This window comes from Bombus impatiens, unplaced genomic scaffold, assembly GCF_000188095.3.
Source record: "Bombus impatiens unplaced genomic scaffold, BIMP_2.2 scf_0217, whole genome shotgun sequence".
Classification (NCBI taxonomy): Eukaryota; Metazoa; Arthropoda; class Insecta; order Hymenoptera; family Apidae; genus Bombus; species Bombus impatiens.
Window position 1 is genome coordinate 3,879,659 of NT_176636.1, and position 22,959 is coordinate 3,902,617.

General features: G+C 38.0%; 1 protein-coding gene across 6 annotated transcripts in view; it reads left to right on the forward strand.

Annotated features, from left to right (window-relative positions):
- The window catches only part of LOC100748212 (venom dipeptidyl peptidase 4), a 310,210-nt gene that overhangs the window by 281,680 nt on the left and 5,571 nt on the right, over positions 1 to 22,959 (forward strand). For all 6 annotated transcript variants that reach the window (XM_033319882.1, XM_012383458.3, XM_012383459.3 and 3 more), the window contains 3 exons: positions 4,332 to 4,519; positions 7,042 to 7,236; positions 20,754 to 20,914. In XM_033319882.1, coding sequence (XP_033175773.1) covers positions 4,332 to 4,519; positions 7,042 to 7,236; positions 20,754 to 20,914 — 544 coding nt within the window. The remainder of the gene's footprint in view (positions 1 to 4,331; positions 4,520 to 7,041; positions 7,237 to 20,753; positions 20,915 to 22,959) is intronic.

Here is a 22,959-nt window from a genome sequence, read left to right on the forward strand (position 1 = left end):
ATAAAAAAAAATTAACGGCCTATTTATCGCAAGGCGCGTACACTACAGCGAATTATTAAGTTTCCTGCGTTCTCAAGCGTCTTTCTGCAAACGATCCTCAAAAAAATGTATGTATTATAGCACTTTGTTAATCGGTAGGTAAGTTACACGAAACCGATACGTACCAACAGTGTCTAATTTCGTTATAATCCAAGAATTTCTTTCCCGCACATTTTTACCTTCGTATTTCGTTGTAACCAGAAGATTCTATTCATAGGACTCGCGGCGCAATCGTACGGAGCAAAATCGACATGTAGAACATCGCGCTTTGATCTTGCTCGACCGTACACTTCTACATTTTATCGCTAAAATGAAAAATATTAAATGAAGATATAAAAAGTGGAGGATCGTACACTTAAATGTACAGATCGCAGCGTACACTTAAATCTACAATTTTGCGTGAGTTTCTCACACTCGAAGCTAAAGTTCGTTCAAGCGGAGAAACGATGAGAGGCGTCTTCGCGAGAGAAGCATCGATTATCCTCGAGCTGGTAATTGGATTATCGCTCCTGGGTAGGTGTCGAGGGATGGCGTTTGTCTCGATTGACAAAAACGAGCATGGAAAAAGATGAGAAAAAGAGAAGAGGAGGAGGAGGAGGAGGAGGAGGAAGAGGATTCGACTATTCGGCTTGTCGAGGCGGCACGATTACAGCCGATAATTGGCTTTCCTCGCGGACAAACGCTGTAGACTCTGGGAGAGACTAATTTCCTTTTCCTCGAAGGAGAACCCAGCCGGCGGAAAGTGTTCTTTCTGTTCTTGCCGTCCATTGGCGAACAATCATGGCGGACAGGGGAGGAAACACTTTGCTCGGTGACGTTGGATCGACGGGGATTCCACGAGCAGACGCGATAAGTAGCTGATAAGAATGAAATTTTTGACGGTGCTAGAGACCCGATAACGCGAACCGTGGTTTTTATGATACGCTAAACGATCGTACGAATAAATCTAATGGTGGAAATTTAATGGCGTGAGAACGCTTCGTCGCTTATCAGAGCTTGATGATGAATAACTGAATATTTTTCGTTCTGAGTTATCATATTTTGGAGAGTCGCGAAAAGTGATTAGTCTAATGCTATTCTGCTTTCGAATGATTTATGGCGTGGGTACTTATGTCGGACCGCGTGTGTGATCAGCGAAAATCGCGCCCTTGTTCGAAGCTTATCTTTCGAGTAATAAATGATTTAATTTCACGGTAAGCAATGTCTAATTAGATGTGGAGGAAATAGAGAGGAACGGGCGAAAGTCAAGATAAATGGCCGCGCGGAGAGCGAAATTTACAGAAAGAGAAAGTGAGTGGTAGAAAAGATATATAGACTGCAGGGATGTGTGAAGAAAACACAGGAAAGGAGTGGACACTAGTGGAAATAAATTGAAGTCGATTGACTGATTTATTAGATTTCTAGAAACTTGAGTTTTAGGGCCATCGATCTTTTATCATCTCGACTGCTTAATTGAATACTCAGAATGGTAATTTATATTTAGTAATCTTATTCTATTTATCTTGATGGTCCCTCGTAGAGTTATTTTTCAATTAATAAAAAGTTTCTTATATTCGATGAAAACGTGCCAGTAACTATCCCTTTCGATTTTAAAGATATGCCAAAGATATTTCCAGATTTTAAAGTATCGAAAGTCATTGTGTTTGTTAAAACGAGAACAATATTGAAACATAAAAATCGAAGAGCTGCATAAAGGCGAGGAATTCAAAATGAGGAATTCAAATTTTAAATATTACAAGTTCTTACGTCCAAAGACGTCGGAGAAGCGCGAAAGCAACGAAACAGACGCAAATCGTGATCTCCTGTATCGAATTTATCCCGCGATGTCCCATCGAGATTCGAATATCAAAGGCAAGAAAATGAGAGTGATTCTATCAACTCATACACCAAGGTGTTGGTCTGTTCGGGCGATTTATAAATTTTGAATCAATCGCGTGGAAACTCTGGAGAAGCGAGTCAGTAAGTCTATGAGCCGACTGGAAGATTAAACGAGCAGAATAATACATTAAATTCGGCGATGGTTCTCGCCTGACGTAAAGCGTATGTACGTGCTCGACGTTGATGCATGATGGCTTAAAAGTTGGGTCATCTGTTCATAAGATCGCAGGGCAAAGCCTTCGATTTTAAGTCGCCGCGATAAGGGTTGAACTTTGTTTTTCACATGAAATTTGTCTTCTATCCTTTTAACATGATATTTCTTCATTTGGTGGAAATATATGTAAAACGTCCAAATAATATTCATTATAGTAATACGTGGAATAATTCTCTATCCTAAATTTCATTTTTCTAATTATCTTAATAAAAATATGAATTCGCATAAACATTCGTAATTTATAAAAACGGAAAAAATGGAGAGTGTCAAGTCTGAGCATTTTTCAAAAAAGCAAGATATATTTTTCAATATACATATAATGCCACCACGTTTAATTCCCCCATAAATGTTATATCAAAATAGAACGTGCTATTCCTCGCTCGATCCTACATAATTTTCAACTGTTTCTTGCGATTTTGCGCAAAAGGTACGTCGTACGTACACCTCAATTTCTAGTAAAACCACCGTAAAATTTAGAAAATTTTTATTCGGATTCGTACGACATAGCCAGCGATAAAAAGACAATCGCAAGAGCGTACGATCAAACGTTACGTTGAAAATTCTTTCGTTGAAAATGAAAACTGACATTGCTCGTTGTTCCCGTGGACCTTTATATTCCAAATTGAAATTGATTTGCCTCTTATTACGTTTTAATTTTATAATGAGATTCTTGTTAAAAGAAAATCCAATTAACAGATTAATCTACAAAGTGTAGTCTCGTATCGTTAAATCTCGAAAATTCACAGAACGTGAACGTACGAAACCACGAATAAGAGATAACATAAACTCTGCTGCTGTTTAGTATTCTTTCTTCTATTTCCACTGTCTCGCGAGATATATGTTCCTCGTTGAAATAATTCCTCGAGGGTTCGTAAAACGAAGAAGAGAAGGCTTAAAGAGAGAAAATTGGCGAAGCTGGCGGTGGAAAGCTAGTGGACTAACTACTTAGTAGATTCTATCAAGAACAGTAGATGGTAAATCGAAGCAGTATGTGTGTGTAAGAATCGACGTGTAGGCGAAAAGTTCAGGGAATAGGAATCGCCGTGGAAAATCCTCTGGCGGCAGAAGGTGGCGCCGTGTAGTAAAATAAGGGTAAATTAAGGGTCCAAGTTCGAAGAGGTCCTCTGAGAGGATGGCGAGACGCCTTTCGGTATCGATTGAAACTTAGACGCCACTGTTTTTCTACCAACCATTCCCACCCGCTATTTGGATAAATATTGAACGACCGTGAACCGAGAATCTTCGATAGCTTCTAATACATAGAGCACTGAGCAAAAATCTTGGGCCATCTACCAAATGGTAATACTTTAGCTTTAGAGACGAGTAAAAAAATAAAACGAAAGCGAGGAGACAGAAAAATATTACTTGGCTAAAGATAATTATCACGTTTCGGCAGCAACGATTCTTATGCAAATGCCGTTGAATAATTTTTTGCCAGAGCTTACTCTGTTACAATTTTACTATTCAGGTTATTCAAAAAACTTTCTTTCTTCTCTTAACATGGTTTCAATGAGTCTACGCGTATTTTATAATTAGTATGACACTCTATTGAAATATTCCTATAAGAATTTATGTATTCGTGATATCAACAAAAATTATTATAAGCAAGATTTTTAGTTTCTTTGGTATTTGAACGTATTCGAAAAGAATATCCAGGATACATTCTTGGTACACGTTTTGCTAACAAAGATCTTAGAATGAAATAACGAAATAATCCTAAGAAAATTGCATATTGTCCTCGCCTACGGAAAGGGAGGATCAACAAGATATTAATATAATATTAAATCTATTTTGTACGCTAGTGCTTCGTAGTTTCCCCGCGTTCTCTTCATAATAATAAGCGTAATGAACTCTAAACATACATTTTCATCTGTACCGTTTCTCATGTACATCAAAATTCCCCAGTTTTAAACATGCATTTAAATTCAACTAGTGTAAAATTTAATATCAAAGAAATTCCTGAAACTAACGGCTGATACCATTTATGATATTTCAAACATAATAAATGTATTTGTACCGATAACAAAATTCTATGAAATACGGTAAACGTAATTACGAAAAACGTAAAACTACATAAAATACCACCTATAACACTAATATAATAAAAATGAAACTTAATCCACCTTGGAAAATTGACTTTCTCTACATTATCTCTATGGGAACGATGTTTGTCACATTTCCATGCAATTCGCTCTTTCAGGATTCTTCGAAGTTGCTGGCATGGGAGGAGAACGAGGCGGTTTCCGAGATTATCGCGGAGAAATCGCAACCGGTGGTGCGCCGTTACAAGGTGCCGGTTCCCGGAGGATTTGAGGCCCGTGTCAGACTACTGATTCCACCAAATGCTGATTTGTCGGGCGCCACCAAATATCCCATGCTGATTTTCGTGTGAGTAATCTCATTTCTGCACACGGATAGACAGACACAGGGTAACCGGGTTCGTAAGACTAAAACCACGAATAAAATCAAGGAGTCCTAGAGGAAGGTAGTTAAGAAGTTACTATTTGAGTCATGCTACAAAAGGTTAAGAAAATATTACGACGCTTTTAACACTTTTGGTACTTTCTAGCGGTCAAAATAAATGGAAATTGGTTTGTGTTTAATTTAGAGACGCTCGCCATAGGAGACTCCTACATCCATATCGTCTGTATTATGTAAAAGATTTTAAAGTTTTATTAATACTGTAACGAGATACAACTGTTATAATTATATTGGTTATATTTAAAAACAATCTAAAAATGTATGTATTAAAAGCTACGAGGTATTTATTGCAAACATACATATTCAATAAACAATCTATATTAAAAGAGAATAGACATTTTAAACATATAACAAGTGTTAAATTAATAATGATAATGGGTAATTAATTTTAGCGATCTCTACGAAATATATACTTGCGTTAAATATCTTGTAATTTCTACGAATACCCTTAGGTTGGTTTCAAACTTTACCAATATAATCTCGATAGTCGAGTCTCATAATAGTGTTAATGACATTTCTAAACGTTTCGTATAACACGCACAATATATTCATAACGGTGTCTGCAAGTATTCGAATTTCATTATTCTATGGAAAGTTCGTAATTGAATATTAAGATGTTAAAGCTTGAGTGACTGAAATAACCCTTCCTTACTATATATCTCTCTTCCCTTTCGTTCTGCTTTCTTTTTTTTCTGTGTAAAAATAGAGAAAACGTTTAAAATCGAGCTTGATTTCCCTGGATGTTCCGTTCGCGCAGTTGTTCCTTTTTTTTCCGCGTATGCAAATGCTGGAGGCCGCCATGAATACGCTTTAATGTCTTCGAAGCGGATCGGAATTATTCGTGCCGAATGGAGAAAAAGAAAGAAACGCGCGCGGAAAATACTCGGGTGGCGCGTTGGCCGCGTCACTAGCAGCGTGTCATTTATCAAAAATTTTTTGCCGCCATCTGCCCTATCAGTAGGTGTCGTGAAACGTTCGGGAATATCGTCGTGAAATTCATTCGACTCCGTGTAAACGCGCCTTCTGAATTTTGATGAATCCGCTCTGAGATTTAATTAGCGAGTCGAATATGAAAATCGAGGTCTCGCGTAAAACCGCCGCGTATTCTTTCCGTATGTCCCACTGATGAGTCGCATAAATCGATTAAACGAACCTTGTTCCCCTCGATTTTTCTTTGGTTCATAAGCACGCAATAATATCTTTGCCGTTAAGAAACGCAAAATGCATAAAAAGTAGACGTAAAATTACAATATCTACAAATATTCAAAAATACAATATCCGCTGCAATATAATTTTTATTTCGAGTTATATTAATCGGGAGAGAATAGCAGAGTTAAATCCGAGATTTTTCTTGGTCGAACGTTTGCCGAGATATACGAGAGAAACGACGAAAAGAAAGAAAGAAAAACGAATAAAGTTGCGACGAATTGTTGGACAGGTTAATTGATAAATTTGATCGAGGCCGAACTCGGCCAGACGTTAATTCGAGTTTCGAAAATTGGATTGTACGACGAAACTCGTTGCAAACGAATTAGACTGTGTATAAATAGAAACGCACGACTCGATTGAATGATTGAATTAAAGTGAATAATTGAATTAGATTTTCTTCGTCTATTCGGCTGAAATTGTTTGATAATTGTCTGACATTCGTGTGTGCGTGCTGCTATTGGAAATAGAAAATTTACAGTCTCCAGCAACCAAACGTCATAAATTCGATTATCCAACTCTGATTAAATTAAAGATAAAAAGGGAAAGGGCAAAAGCGAAACTACATAATTTCATTCGATCGTATTTTGACAAATATTATCCGCGCGATGTTATACGCTCGTAAATTCAATCAAAAGATCAAATGAAATTTATTGGAGATACCGAACCTCATTACATCGATATATTACATTATAGCAATTCATAATGGCGTTACACGATGTGACAATTTATTCATTTCTTATAAATACCACAGTATATCATTTAATTATCAATTAGTTAAATTGTTGATGCATATAATTTATATTTCTCATACTACTACTTCAGAATCTTTTCCATATTAATGGCAATATCATCTCTTCGATAATGTTTCGGTCTGATCAAAATTGCGTTATACTACTTCCTATAAGCTTTCCTCGCGAATAAAACGTCATTAGCTTGGATAGTATTTAACTTACATTTACGTAACGTGTTCGACGTTACAACTTTTCACAAATTTCCTCGAAAGTTACAAATATTTTTATTATTTTTTAAAACGGATGAACTTCGCAAAGCAAACTCATCGCGATAATTTGTATTGCAAATATCGTCGACTGTTCTACCAATTCTGAAACAAACTATACACCTCAGCCTGATCTGATCCAATCTCTTCGCAATGCTATAACCCCAGGAGCAATAATCATCCACCGGAGTATTTGAATTTATCAGGAATTTTCTTGCGACAGATACGGAGGTCCAGATTCGTATCAAGTCACGGAGAAGTTCAATGTCGATTGGGGCACGTACCTTGTAACGAACAAGAGTATCATCTATGCAACGATCGACGGCCGTGGTTCCGGTCTAATGGACAACGGCATGCTGTTCGCTGGATATCGAAACTTGGGAACCGTCGAGATCGCTGATCAAATCAACGTAACCAGGTGAGCACTGTCTAGATTCCTTCCATAAAAGAAGAAGCCTGGTTACTTTGCATGCTACACCGCCTGATACTGTCGAGTTTATTTCGCTCTTTCGTAAGGCATCTCAAGTGCTGATAGAATTGTAATTTCAACTCGAGGACCGAACCTAATTCGAGCCGATCTCCTGAACAGGAAGTTTCGATCCTATAACGCGATTGTAATTCTGTTTTAACGAGAGTATCCTAAATCGATTTACTATAAATTCGTCGTCTCTGTATCTAAAAAGAATGTTTATTAAAAGTTTAGTAAAAGTTACGAAGAACCAAGGCTATTCGCGAAACGCGGGAGACTTTTTTACTCGTGATCGGTTTTAGGCACCGTGTATATAAAGGGCTGGGATTAATCGGGTTGGCCGTTAGAAAAACCGTGTTTGCATCTTAAACGGGACAGTGCTTTAAATTTTAAATATGCCGGGTGTAATTTGCTTTTTTCATCAGGGAATATTGGCGGTGTCAGTGATTCGTGGTGGATGTGATGGTGAAAAATGCAAATGGATTTTAATGTCGTAGTTTCATCGTGTGCCGTTCGCAGCGGCTTTGATCGCGACGCCCCTAATTTCGTTGTTCTACGATCCATTCCCTGTCACGCTCGCACCCTCCCATTTTCTCTATTTACATGTAAAATGTCCCCGGGTGCAATTTATCGAGTACCGCTTCCGGTCGCTTTAAATGCAAAAAGACGCACTGCCCTTGTTATTCTATGCATTTTTAATGCTCGTACGTCAACAAAAGGGAGGCCGATTTATATTTCTGCGGGCTGGTTGGTTTTTTATGATTTCGAACGACTCTGCGAACCGATATTGCGGCCGACATCGAGATAAGTCAATTTATGACGTGCCCCCACCCTTCTCTGGCTCGTTTTCTTTTTTCCTTTCACTTTTCTCTCTCTCTCTCTCTCTCTCTCTCTCTCTCTGTCGATCGGTTGATTTATTCGATTGATAGAATGCGAATTTAACAGGTGCTGTACAAATTTAACGCCGTTTTATCAAACCAGCCAACCGCTGCGCGAATGTTACACTGCAGTCAGCTCTGTAAATCGAAGTCCTCGAAAGTATCGTCAGCGACGTAGCATGAATTATCCTATTTAAAAAATGATCCAAGTTACTCTACTTTTTGACGTTCTAAAGGGCCAGGATTTTGAAAATGAGTTGAAAGAAAAATTTGTTAGTTGCCATTTCATATAAATTGTGCAACGTCGTGTAAAATTCTTGGTCTAATTAATAAATAAATGTATCTCATAAGAGAGGCAAATTAAGCGATAAGTTAATATAATCAAAAAGTTGAAATTTAGGTAGAAAATTACTCTACCTATTAAATATTGTGCATTGTTATATATTTCATATATTTTTGCATATTACGTGCATTTTGAGTATTTTTATATCTCTGAAGTTCTTTTAAATTCATAAATATCCGTAACCTAGTCATCTTTTAGAAATAATTAAAGCGAAAACGAGTAGAGAATCCATTGTATTATTCTCGGTTAGTATAAAATGAATATTTATCGTAAATCCATTATTCGAGTCTTCTGTTATCTCATTAAATTTCCTATAAATGCGCAAGCAGTTTCGACTCGCAGTTTCAAGATAACCATCATAAATAAGCTAGAAGTTCTATTTGCACAGTACTGTATATTTATCTCCAAAGTTCTTCAAACTCGAAATTCGGAATGAATTAATTTCGAGTCGAACTGTACTAACACTGGTCGCTCGAAACTACAATAAAAACGAGCGAGATGGACAAAATTACACGTGAATTCGTGGGACAGTGATCACCAGCCAGCAGAGAGGGTTAGAATGGGGCGAAAAAGTTGCCAAGCATCGTCGCGGCGCGGAACTGAAACCGCGACGCGTGCAAAATTAACGACGCAGAAACGACAGCCTCGTTTTTCGTCTCGCCCCCGTTCCCCACATTCTCCAGCCTCGAAATTCAAATACTTCTATTTTTCTTTTGCGTCGCGCAACACATCCACGAGCTGCTGGCTACCATAGAACGAAGAAACGCGAAAAAGACGCGATTTTTCGAACAGCGCGAACAACAGAGTAAATGGTTGTGGGTTTCTTAGAATTCCCAGTGCAGCTAGCTAGCGAATCTAATTATAGGGGAACCGTTCCGTCGTCGTGCCAGACGCTGACTTATCGCCAGCCGACGCGGTAATCCGCTAATCCACCTAACAAACTAGCGCCACGACGAAACCTTACTACTCCAACGAATTCGTGTCGCCGCGATGAGTCTCCTTTCTTTCGTGATCAATTTGGAATTAGTTTGGCACAGTCTATAGGTCTGTGGATTGTTGCTGGAATGAAAATTTATTTTTATTATAAATATTTATAGAGAAGTGGTAAATTAATACTGAAATAACTAAAGTGACTAAATTATAATTTTCAATCCTTATCCTTAATATTAGAGTCTTTTATTTCTGGGCATCACTTTCATTTCAACCAAGAAGAAACCTTGTACGATTGGAACGAGAATTCGACAATTCTCGTGTTTTCCTCACACTTGAGAGATTTTCTACGGATCGAAAGATACAATCCGATGGAAAACTGTCGCAAGAAACAGAGCTGAAGTTGCCTAAACTTCGAAGAATACATCTTTCAACAACCAGCCAATGTTCTCTTCTCCCTGATATCTCCAAAATTAAATCATGTACCCTAAACGATCTTCGTTTTCTCGATCCCATTAATCACCAAATGTATACCCCCCCAAGGAGCTTCCTCTAAAATTCGAGCAAAAGAAAACAAGAAATCGATCAGGGGTAGTAAAATCGATAGAAGCGACAGTTTATCGGTCAATTGCACGAGGAGGCGCTTATCTTCCGGCAGTTATTGATTCCGGTTCGGTTATCTTGAGGGAGGATCGCCGTCGAAACGGCGGACGGATGCACGCGGAGAACCGTGAGGTATATTTCGTGGGATGGTATTCAGCGTTCTATGGTCGAGCAGCGCTTCTGTTGGCCAACTTAGAAGCTGGTATCCACGTTGCAATGTTTTGCTGGCGCGTCGCAGCGCGTTCAGCCAGTAAAAAGCGAGTCGTGAAATTGGAAGCCAGCCAAGCGATTGCGGAATCGGCTAGCTCTCTTTAACCTTTGGCTTATTGCACGGGGTGTTGTCGAGCCTGCGTCCCTGTCACCATCCTCCAACCCTCTTTATTTCATTCTTTGTCCCTCTCGTTCCTCGATTCTTCCTTCTTTCGCGCCTAATTTTTTACCTCTCTTTCTTCTTGTCCTTCTTTTTTACCCTTTTTATTTTCTTTCATTTTTCATTCGTTATTTTCTATTCCCCTTGCTCACTGTCTTTTTTTTCCAAGCATAACTCCACACCCACATCGTTCGCTTTTTTATCGACGTTTCTCTTCCCCCAGTGTCGCCCCTCTTTCAGTTTTGCTTCTTCCCTCCCTTTTCCTTTTTTCGTCTCTTTTTTCTTTCCTGCTCCTTCGGCCGATTCGCGATTCCTATCAATCTCTCTCTCTGTCTGTCGTTTGTTCTAGCGATGGGAATGACATCCTCACGATGGATTCCGACAGGAAATGGTTGATAGAATCGATAAATAAAAGAGCTTCTTCGGAGGGGTTATCTTCGATGAGACGAGAAAGTAGGGAGATTTGTTGTTACTAGATGGCGGATATTTATGGGGATTCGTATTTTTAGGGGCATTATTTATATAATGGAACGTTGGTAGAGAGTCGTTTGACGTATTCAATATTAAATTAGGTGTTCTAGTGTGGACAGGGATGATTAATTAAGGCACTTACATAGGTTGAAAATTAACTAGTTTAAAAAATTCGAAAAACTCTAATTTTGTAGAATTTATCGTGCGAAAAAGAAGAATACTGGATTGGCTTTGAGAGCCGTAGTGACTTGGTTCAGTTGCTGAAACACCGTGTATATTCCAGAATATATTCTAGATTATTATCAACGTAGCAGCAAAAGACTAATACAAAGATCATCAGTACTTGTATACATACAACCAATTTGAAATTTTCTCTTCACCACTGTAATATTTTTATCGACGAAACAAATCTCTGCTTGAAAATTCTAATTTTGTCTTCGTGAAAGTAGGAATTTGCATAAACATCTCTAGCCTGATTATTACATTTTCTGTAGAATATCAAATATTTCTCTGGCTACATCTCCTGTTTTCATTATATTTTATTTCATATATATATACTCTATTCATCACAAAATATTTTTGCACCATAGTATTCCGTATAATATTTTTTTGAATGAACCAAATTTCTTCTATTTCCCGAATTACGTAGCTTCATAAAAATACGAATTTCCACAAACATTCACGGTCTAATTATCACGTTCATTATAAAATACCCAGTATACCACCAACTATGTCGTCTCTTATTTTCGTTACATTCTTGTAATTACAGAAAAATTCTAGCTAATCCCTAAAAAGGTGCAATTAAATAATTCCTAAAAAATGTTACACGTTTATCCGCGAAGAAATGGGTCGAATAGAATTTCCAGAAGAACCACCAAATTAGTTTCATCAGTATCTAACCTGTGTCGTGGTTTCACGCGCCCCTATTCTTCCACCCTTGTCAGCTACTCTGGAACTCGTTTTCCCAGTGGTTTTTTCCCGGCCTTTGTTCCGTCATCGAACCAACGATGTTGCTGTTCCTGGTACGCTTGATCGGTGAATAACCGACCCTGTGATCGAGAGATAAATTCTTTTTTCCATCGGGGCTCCGAGATCCATTTAGGCGCGGATCGAAGGGGATGAATATTACGTTTACATCGGGGAACGATGAATTCGACACGATGTCTCTACATGAATAGCAGCGGGGTTTCGTTCCAGCTTTCGTTTTAGAAATGGAGCTTGTTATCTGCTTCTCGCGATGAACTCGAATAGGAATTTTATATAACTAAACTGTTGCGCTTATCTAACAATGTTTAATGCTTGAAACTTTGCGCGAACTTACACGCGAAAATATCCGAAGAACGAGCGCCTTTTCTCGCAGCAACTTTTTCATACTTTCGTTAGAAGATAATGAAGTTGTTAAAAAATATCTGGCAATACAGAAACTAGTGTTCCAAGCGAGTACGACGGGGTTTAATTTTCCGCTTTTTTGTCGCTAATGTTGGTAATGACTATCAATGGAAACTGACTCGTTGAAGGTAATTGTGGAAAATTGGAAGATTGTAAAATTGATTTTCGATGAAAAAGTCGTTACGACGAATAATTATTGCCAAAGTTCTAGCGAACAATCGAGGGACGGGGCAAAAGATCTTCGAAAAAATCTATCCGCCCTTAATTACGAATCGGTATAAAATGGATCGTGGCTCGTTAGAAATATTAGGTTGTCCGAAAAGTTTCTTTCGTTTTATGAGGAAATAATAGACGCACAACGTTTTTTGTTTTATATTATTTTGTCGAATTATATACGATCTATTTTCTTCTGTTGAGATAAACATTTCACAGACATTTCACAGACTTGGTTTCACGTTTGTATGAAGATGTACTGTTATAAAAAACACGTTTGCGAAAGAAAAACACTTTTCGGACAGCTTAATATTATTACGTAAATGAGAAACGAATCACCATCGATGCACGAGCTCTGATTATCTTCGGCTGTAGCATGTCCAGTTAGATGCATAAAACAATAATGCGAGAAGTCGCAGGCGTAGAAATCTCGCGAAGTCGGAATGTTTAACGAGAACTGCGAGGAGAGACGAAGAACAGAAAACGAAATGAGATCGAAAAAAGCGCGGGAAAGGAATACAAAGTGTGAAACAAGTGTGAAACACAGGTAGAGAGTGAGAGAGAGAGAGAGAGAAAGCTACAATATAAGAATGGGGAGGAAGAAAATGGACGAGACAATTAACTGAGAGTGACACGTTAATAACGAGAACGAATTGAAATGTATTATTGTTACATTTAAATACAGTATCAGCTGCAAGGATTTTCTGGTGCGGATGTATTATCTCTCTCGCCTGTCTTCCCTCCCTTTGATCTCTGTGCGTCTTCAACATCTACCAGACCGGCGTCGAAGTTAATTACACACAGTGCCACAAAGTGGCACGAACCGGTGTCGGAAACAGTTGAGTACACAAGCTACGTCGAATACGATTATTCGCGACGATAAAAGATAGTCTCTTGATTGTTCCGTTTCACTTCATAATGACAAATATGATGTTTGAATAATCAGCAAAAGAATAAGCTAAGGATAGTGAGAGTTTCGCTCGTGTCCCTTTCGTTTCGATTATGCCGGCTGTCTCGATATAAATCATCGAGTTGTTCGAGTTGTTTTTGATTAATTTTATTTTTTTATTTTAAATCAATTTTTAATTTGATTAATTTTTAAATTAATTTTATTTTCGATAGAATTTTTCTTGCAAAGCTTTCATGCAAAGTACGCAGATTTCTAAGCAAAAATACGGTGCATATTAGCAGTGTATACTTGTGCAATGAATTCTTATTTTCAGAAACTTCTTCTCTCAACGATACGACACAGTTATTCTTTAATTGGAAACTTTTAGCTGCCACGAAACGTATTTTCTAACGAGACAAGAAGATCAAAGACTATCCACCTTGACTAATGTCTTCCTCGACAAAGGCAAAGATCGCCGCGATTGCCAGAAATGGACAAAATTTGAGAACAATAAGAATCGTACACGAAAGTGTTTAAGAGATATCAGATTGAGACCACGTTGCGACAAGTGATCTTCCAAATTTCTTATTCCACGATGCTTTTATTAGCTCGGATACGTTTCTCGACAGCAAACGAGATGGCTGATCGCTGAATAAGGATGAAGCGAAAATCGACGATATCGTAAGCGACTAGAAGGAAAAGAGGAATGGGCGTTGAATACGAAAGAAAGACAAGATTGCCGCTAGTTGGAAAAAAGAATATTTTTGCGGCGGATCAATTCAGCCGAGGCACCAGCCTTTGGTTGGTTGTTCCGTTAAAATGCGGGATCACAATGCCAGCGGCGGATAGGGGTGAAATATTTCAGCGCGATGCTCGAGGAGATGGAGAGGACGCGTTCGTCGGAAAAAACGACGGCTCGATTATTTTCGAGAGCCTCGGATTTCAATTTACCATGTTCACCCTCTGCTCTCTCTTTCTCGTGTATTTTCTCTTTTATTCGATCCGATGTGTGTCAATTTGCGTACGTCGAAGTAGCTCTTAATTGAAAAAGGAAAGAGGAAGGGAAGGAAATAAAATACAGGAACGAGTGGAAAAACAAGCCGGCAGAGAAGAGTGGAGGGAAAAAACCGAAAAAAGAATGGCGGCGTGAAAAAATAGGGGGCGCGAGAACAAACTTAACCCTTGTCACCCGATGTTTGCGATCGACTCTGCCATCCACCGCGATTGCTTTCCTGACCTTGACTAGTATTTAGCACGAGAACCTTCCCTTTCCTTTTTTTTTGGAGGAAGATAAGAGAAAGATAACAGATACGAAAAATGTTATTAACAGATGAAGATTTTCGAATGTGAAAACTTAGTTATATATTATACTTCGTGATTTGAAGAAGTCGTTGACCCGAAAATTGTGTAGTGAGAAAATATAATATGATACACTTTATGAAACATTACGTACTATGATCAACTTTCCGAAACATTCTGCGTGTGTAACATATTTCGAATATAATATGAAATCTGTCTTCTCGTATTTGCATGTAATTTACAGCCATGTTTCATTCCAAAATTGAAATTCAATATAGGTTTCTTTCCACGTATAAACCGCGCGATAAAAGATACAAATCCGAAATAGAAACGTACGGTAAAAAAATGCTAAAAATTAACAGAACTACGTATTAAGGTGTAACAAACATTGTTTGACAAGAATAGACGAACAAAGATATACAACGAATGAGCGAATTAATTTTCAAGTGAATAGATTTTCACGTACGATTTTTAGTAATGCTTTATCGACTTTTCCAGCAATTATTTTTTATATTTATATTACTTGCTTACAGACTGGTTGTATCATCGAATAATCGTCAAAAAATCATCCTACAATTCTGTCTATTGAGTGGCGAACTGTTCATCGTCGCAAGGTTAGAGAAGCAGATAATCGAAGGGGTTGAAAGTGCTCGAAAGTTTGGAAACTTCGTTGATTTCCTGAAATTACCGTGGCAGAGATTTTCGTATTAGTCGAGGGTCACCGTGCCAGATTCGTACGCGAACCTAATTCCCCTATGAGTTGAATCAGGTATTCAAAGGTGGAATCTCGTAGATCCTAATTAAAGAAAAACCATTCCGCGAATCGAAGAAACCAAACCTCCTCGATTCATTCGTCAGAGTTGGAATAGAGGTTTCGATACGTCAATCGGCCTCAGGCACGAAAGCAGCCGAGCTTTCGAAACTTTGATTAAACTCCAGACCACGCTAGGCACTTTAAACTAACGATTCTCTTCGATCATGCCTGCTAAGTGACGAGAAATAGTAATTCACGATCTCTTCGCAATTTTATCCTACGTGAAGATTATTTTCAGATGTGACATTGAGACAATAAGAGAAATTGGTCCATGTGGTCCGATTAATTTTGAGAAACGAGATTATTCGCCTATGGTTTTTTCTTTCCTCATTTTCTCGTTCGTTTTTCTTCGAGATTAGAATTGTTGAAGTAATCAGAATGACCAATTCGTAATTTTTCATCGAAGCTTTATGCATTTGCAAGGATGCGTTTTGGAGAATCTGGATGATTTTTTGTAAAAATATTTATCGCGAAATATTTGAAATTTTTGTAGAAATATCTTGTAAAATATATTCTATAATAATATAATATAATAATCTTTTGATAGAAATTTTGCTACGATATTAAACATCCTTTTGTCCATTAAAACGAAAGCACAGGAAAGAATGGGAACATCTTATTCGAATTTTTTTGTCGGAAATTTTACGTTTTAGTCGTGCAATATTAAACGCGCTCAAACAACTACGGGTCCATTTGACTCTTAGCACGACACAGAAGCGAATAAGATCGATCGAGAGTGGCGAGGCAAAGTGGAGCGTGGCCTTATTCGCGAGTGACTCGTTAAAGATCTTAGACAACGCGCATCGTCCGAAAAAAAGTGAAATTCTATGGTGAAAAAATCGATGCTCGATGCTGAAAGCTTAGATGCTGAAAGGAAAACGAAACACGAGAGGAAAAAACCGGGGAAACATCGGTAACTGTAGAAATAGAGTTTAACGGATGTTGACTGGCCGATTTACGAGGTAAATAAATTTCGTGAAAAAAGAAATCCATCCAAGCAAGAGTCTCTGCTATTTCTATGGGTATCCGTGTGTCCACAGTTCCCTATGGAACCATTATTATTATCGAACACGCGAAACGCCACGAGACAATGGCCGTGGTGGAGATTCGAAGAAACCGGCTCCCTTTTATCCCTTCCGACCGGAAATCGCGTATTTTCTCTGGCAGTGAGGATGTCGAATGCGTCTTCCAGTTGACCAAGCGGAAATTTACAGCAATACTAACCATCCTTTGGTTTCGTTCAAAGTTCGATACGGCTCGCAACTCCTTTTGTCGTATTTCCATCATTTTTCTTGTCATTGTCAATTGCGAGGAAAAGTTGAAAATGATACGAGAATCATAGCGTTACGTCACTTTTATATTTTTGTCGCAATCTTCGCTCGACTCCTGTTGTTATATGTATTTCTTTGCTTTATTACGGAGTTGTAACATAATATTCGTTCATTTTCTTCGTTCCGTGGCGTAACGTCATTTCTCTGGCGCTTTATCAATTCCACGTACACAAATGTTACGTATCATTTTAAAAGCTACATTCCAGCCAGTCATTTCGATAAAAGTTCGTTACGAAGCGCCCAATATCTTTTTAATGAAATTTTAAACACGTTGTTATATATAAAAGGAAGGAAATTTTCGATATATTTCGGTTTTATCGAGAAGGGAAAAATACGTGGGAAAATTATGGTATAATAAATATCGGGTAACGATATAAATTCTTCAACGTTCGCAATTCTCTGTGTTTTACAACCGGTGTAATCATATTTCAGTCTCGGTAAAAGTCAACATTAATTTCGTCAAAAGGTATTTACAGTGCTAGGCCATAAATATTAGGACATCTCGTGATATCATTTACAGTTAGCATAAATTGAATGCTTTTCGTTGTTTTTATTTTCTAGTTATTTTATTATAGATTGTATTATTTTATTTTATTATAAATCTGTTATTGTACGCGCATTATATTCCAATAGACGTAACCAACACAATATAAAAACATAAAATAAATATAAAAATGTTTTTAACGATGTTTTCCATGTATATCCTAATATCTATAATCGGTAGTGCTTTCATCCTAGATAACTACAAAAAGAAAAAAAGACAAATAAGTTCAAATCCCTCGTTTCGAGCATATCCGCGAAAGGATTAAATCAACCCCATCCTCATATTCTGTGTCACAATTCAAAACGCTAAGACGGTACAAAGGAGGGGACGGAAGCTTTTCTCGGACATGTAACAAAGCAGACAGGACATCCAAACTCTGCTAGTTGGCAAGTAGAATGTCCTGTCGCCAATCAGACGCGGGTCTCGCGTTTAAAGTAGCCTTGACACCATCGCATGGCCCCAGGGTACGACGTCGTGCAGAAATCACAGAGATACACGTGGACAGGATGTCTCGGTCCGGTTCCCAAAGGACTATGACCCCAGCGTGCAGGACCTTAAACTCCTACCGCACCCTGGACCTCTTCTCCCTCCGCACTGCGTCACTCCGACTACAACTGGATCTGGGTTAGCTGGTAAAATCAAAGTCCACTGTATGCGATTTCTATATTCCCAAAATAGAAGTTTTCCGAGACGGATCTCTGTATCCTAGTTCTTTCTTTGGAAACTGTCCAAACGTATACTTTTCTGCTATATATAAAATGATGCAAAAGTGATTCCGATACTGGCATTGTTTGCGAAACAATTTTTCGGTCTAGTACAAATAGAAACGTTAGATCGATATTTTTTATAAAATTTTATTTATAGAGAGCGTCGCTTTTTGCTTTATTTATTTATTTATTTTTTTTTTTTTTTTAATGTAACTATATATTCCAAACGTATATTTCTGCTATATACAGAGTGATGCAAGAGTGACGCGATTCTAAAAATTCTGGTACGAATCAATATTTCTTATATGATTTTATTTATAAAGAGTGTCACTTTTTACTTTATCTAGTTTTTTCTAGAATGCACTTGTCCGAACGTATATTTCTGCTACGTACAGAGTGGAGAAAAAATGACACGATGTTATAAACATTGGATACTTTGAGAAACAATGGGGAACAGTCCTTGGTAAAAAATGTGTATTACATTGATATTAAATTTGTTAGAAAGAGCAGCAGTTTCGATACAAAGCGTATTAAATAGAAAACTAGGGGTAGCTTAATACAAATTAGGGAATTCATCCTATTCATCCCTAGGGGATTCGTCCCTAATTCACAGTAAATTATCCCTATTAAACGAACGAATTTACAAATAGGATAATGGGAGCTGTGCTACCCGCCATCCACGTTGAACATATTTCGTTAAATGAACATTTAAATAAAACTTAATCCTACATTGTCCACGATTATCGACGTGTAAACAAAACATCAAAAGCGGAGCTATATTTTCACATAGTCCATACCCATCAGGTTAATTAGCAATAATAATAATTACCTACTGCGACAACGAAAAACACAAACTCAGAGAAAACTACATTACCCCAGAAGCGTATAAAACAGCGCAACGTTTCAGATTAATTTCTGCAGCCCCACTTCTCATCACAAAGATTCCACAGAGTCGTATATTTCTCACATCATCCAAGGGAAGAACAACGTTACACCGTCTAAAAGGCTCACAAAGAATCTCGCGTTCCACTTTCCCATCCTCTCTTTATAAACTTCTTTCCCATCAACAACCGCGTTTCCATGTTCACAAGATTGCGCAAAGAGAACAACGAAAGAAAGAGAGAGCGTATCGAGAAGAAGGTAATACACGGGGAAAACGTCTAAATGGCCATTAAGCTACCACCAGCCGTAAACACAGAGTTCGGCTTACCACTATCTAACAGAAAGTAAGGGAGATAAGAGAAAGTAAGGAATAGGGCGATGTTAAAATTTGAAAGCGCGTCGCGATCCTCTTAGTTACCTCGGCTCGCTCGTAAAAATCGTTTTTAAAGGATAGTCGTGGTAAAATAAATGTCGTCCGCTGGCCTAAGTGCTCCAGCAGGCAGATGCATTATGCATCCGAGTCCGAGTGTCCTTCGAGCCTCGAGGAAGATGGATTTCGCGGAAGTGAAAAGGGATCTTGTGTGTCTGGCATCCGGTGAAAAATAGATACAACGGATCGAGTACCTGTCCCCTTCTCCGGCAGCTTGTAAAACACGTGTCCAATTTTTGTAACCACATGGCCGATGAATCTAGCTGAAAATTCCCCACGAACGTTCGAACGATAAAGAAGATGGATCTAGGACTGCGATCTGGCAATACGATCTGATCGACTATCACAGACGCCTGCCGCTACTTTTATCAGCAGGAATTTGATAAAAATTGCTGGGTGGATGTGGATAAATGGATTAAAGGAGCTAGAGAATAGCGAGAGAAGAATATTCTAAAGGCGCGCGAGATTGGAGATTGGTTGGGAAACGAAAACGGAAGCGGCTGGATCGACGGCGTCACGCGTGACGGCTGGTGTACAGCGAGAGACAAAAGCATTTTCCTATATTTCAGTTTAGCTTATCGCGAAAACAAAGATGTTTGTTGTATTATCGAATATAATTATTAGTATATTCCAATATGCGTATGTACAGTGGCTACCAAGGTATTTGCGCGCATATTCTTATTTTGCGAGGAAAAATGAATTTTTCTCAAGTTCTATGTTTCAAATTTTTGCGGTGATATAAGAGTACTATTAAATGATGAGTAAACACCAAAATATGTCTATGTGTGCACCGCGTGTGGCTTGTACTACTATCGCTCGTAACATTAAACAGTATACCCGGATTTTTGGAGGATTCTTTTCAAAATATCGTTATTTGTCTTTCACTTCAAATCCCCGTCGAATTCATGTTACTATTTTAATAGACTGCGAATGAAATTCTGAGAATAATATAAAAAAGACAAAAAAACGATAGAAAAATTCCATCCACTTAAAACAATATTGAGCGATACGATGGAGGGAAAAATCATAAATTCACAATATAATAAAACAACTTTCTCGATTACCCGCACGAAAGAATGATAGACACACCTGGATTAATAGATACCTCCAACCCCTTATATTTGATGAAATGTATTTTTTCATTTTTCACCTCCGTGTTTCCATTCCATCTTTTTATTCCAGTCGTAGTTTTAGCTGAGATAAATCTGACGATAGAAACAAATCTCTAAGCTCTATAAGCGAAATAGTCCTTCGTTATTAAAGCAGACTTGATAAATTTACGATTTAATAAAGGAACAATCTTTGACGTTTTGAATTGGCCGGTTTCATTAACGAGCGATCTAACACGTAGACGATTTTCCCGTCGATTGCAGGTACTTGCAAGACACGTTACCGTTCATCGACCGTACCAGGACGGCGATATGGGGCTGGAGTTATGGTGGATACGCGACGGGCATGACGCTCGCCATGGATTATCATGGTGTCTTCAAGTGCGGCATGTCCGTGGCACCTGTAACAGATTGGGCTCTTTACGGTACGTCCAACAGAGATAATATTTTCATCCGCTTGAACGTCGAGTGCTTCATCCTTATTTTACAGTCTTTTTGTTCTTGAAATATTGGATATTCACTTCACCATGATACTTCATCAACTAAATTCTTCATTATTTTAAACATACAATTTGACGGTATATTATTTTATGGACATACGGTGGCGAACGAAAGGAAGTTTATAAAATAAGAAATGTACAAAGACATCGTATTTCTACCAAATTCAATGCGTTACCCGTTAATAATCAATTTAAAAAACTATCATCGTACGACAACGACAACGATAAAAAATTGAATTCGTCTCGAGCAATCAATCAACGCTTCGTGACAATTTGCAACAGATGTTAATGCGGTTTTTAATTCGATATAACTCTTCGTTTTTCGATTAATAATTATTCCAAGTATTGTTAAACACCGCTCTCTTCATACTTGATATTTTTATCGTATTTTTTTGATGATTATTAATATAATACGTTTTACATTTATTATGACGTAATATCATAGAACGTATTGACAAATTTTGGCTGGAAAAAAAGAATGAAACGCCCTGTATAGTTAAAACATTCTTGTTTGAAATATAACGATGATATGGAAGCTTGCCGTATAATTTGACAGATTTTAATATGTTTTGCCTTTGATATTTGATTTTCATTTTACCAACGTTATGTTGAATATTATCTTTCATTAGCGGCACTTGGCCAATATATTTGCCATGGGATGGTAAGCGAGTATCCAGCCCGAATCTGTCCTTATTTGAACTGCAAACCAGTTAAACCTTTTGTCCGACCCTGCGAAATTTCCTCTGCTTGCCTAGTGTTCATATTCGAGGAGCGAACGTGAGTGTCTTTAAAGCTGCGTAAATCTAATCTCCAAGTGTGCTTAATCCTGACAATCATCGAAATACTTGAACAATTAAACCGTGCTATTGAGATAAATCTATCGCTGCCATCAACATGATCGTCGTAAAACGGAAAGGTACAGTAACGTGACGCAAAGTATCGGTGAAATATTAGCTGAAATAAACTTGTAAAATTTCTGAAATAATTTTCAAATAGGTTACACTGTTAAAAACACTAGGAAGCGAAACATTTGTTGAACAGAACGGAAAGAATAGGTAAAATATTAATTAAGAAAATATAACCAAAGTTTCAGAAATAATCAAATGTTGAAAATATCGAAATACGATGCAAAATAAAAGTAGACGAAATAAATTGAGATAAATTATTTGACTTGTCGAATGATTAAAATTGACAAAAACTACGAAACCGCGAGAATATTGAAACTTAATGCGAAGAATCGATAAAATATTATTTAAAATAGACTACCAGTGTTCTCAAAACTGATCGATAAAAAAGAAAAGCATCGTGAAACAAGGGAATCGTAAAAAACGACGCGAAGAACCGACGAAATATCGATCATAGCCCACTTCCAGAAACGACTCGTTGTCGAAACGATCAAGATTGCTAAAGCGTTGTGAAACGAACAAATATTGATAGACGGTGCAGAGAGCCGGTAAAATACCTTTTGACGAAACAGCGGAACGAACTGAACGCGATACACCAAGTTCACGATGATTTGCACGGTAGAAATGTAAGTACCAGGGCGAGGTAACGGAGCAGAAGGGAAAGACGAGAAGTTGGACTCGTCGACGGTTCGTTTCAGCCTCGATCGATTCAATTATTGTCAGGGTCTTGTCGCAGCCAGACTACGCTCGCGTTTCCAGATATCAGATTTATTTCTTCGACGAGGAGTCATCGTTTGGAGTCGTCCCTACCGGGACGAGCATTCGGGATGCTCGATCTTCCTCGTCGATGCACATTTTTAACGCGACCATTTCGTTTCTTTCACTCCTTCTTCCGTCAACGACGTCACCTTTATAGATATCGATTATTGATTACGTTCTTCTTCTCTCCTCTCTCGAGTTTCCTCTTCGCCATTACCACTACTACAGATTGTGGATATTTATGCAAATTCTTATTTTCATGTATCTTTATTTGCAAAATGGAACCTGCACAAAAGTTTCTTTTGC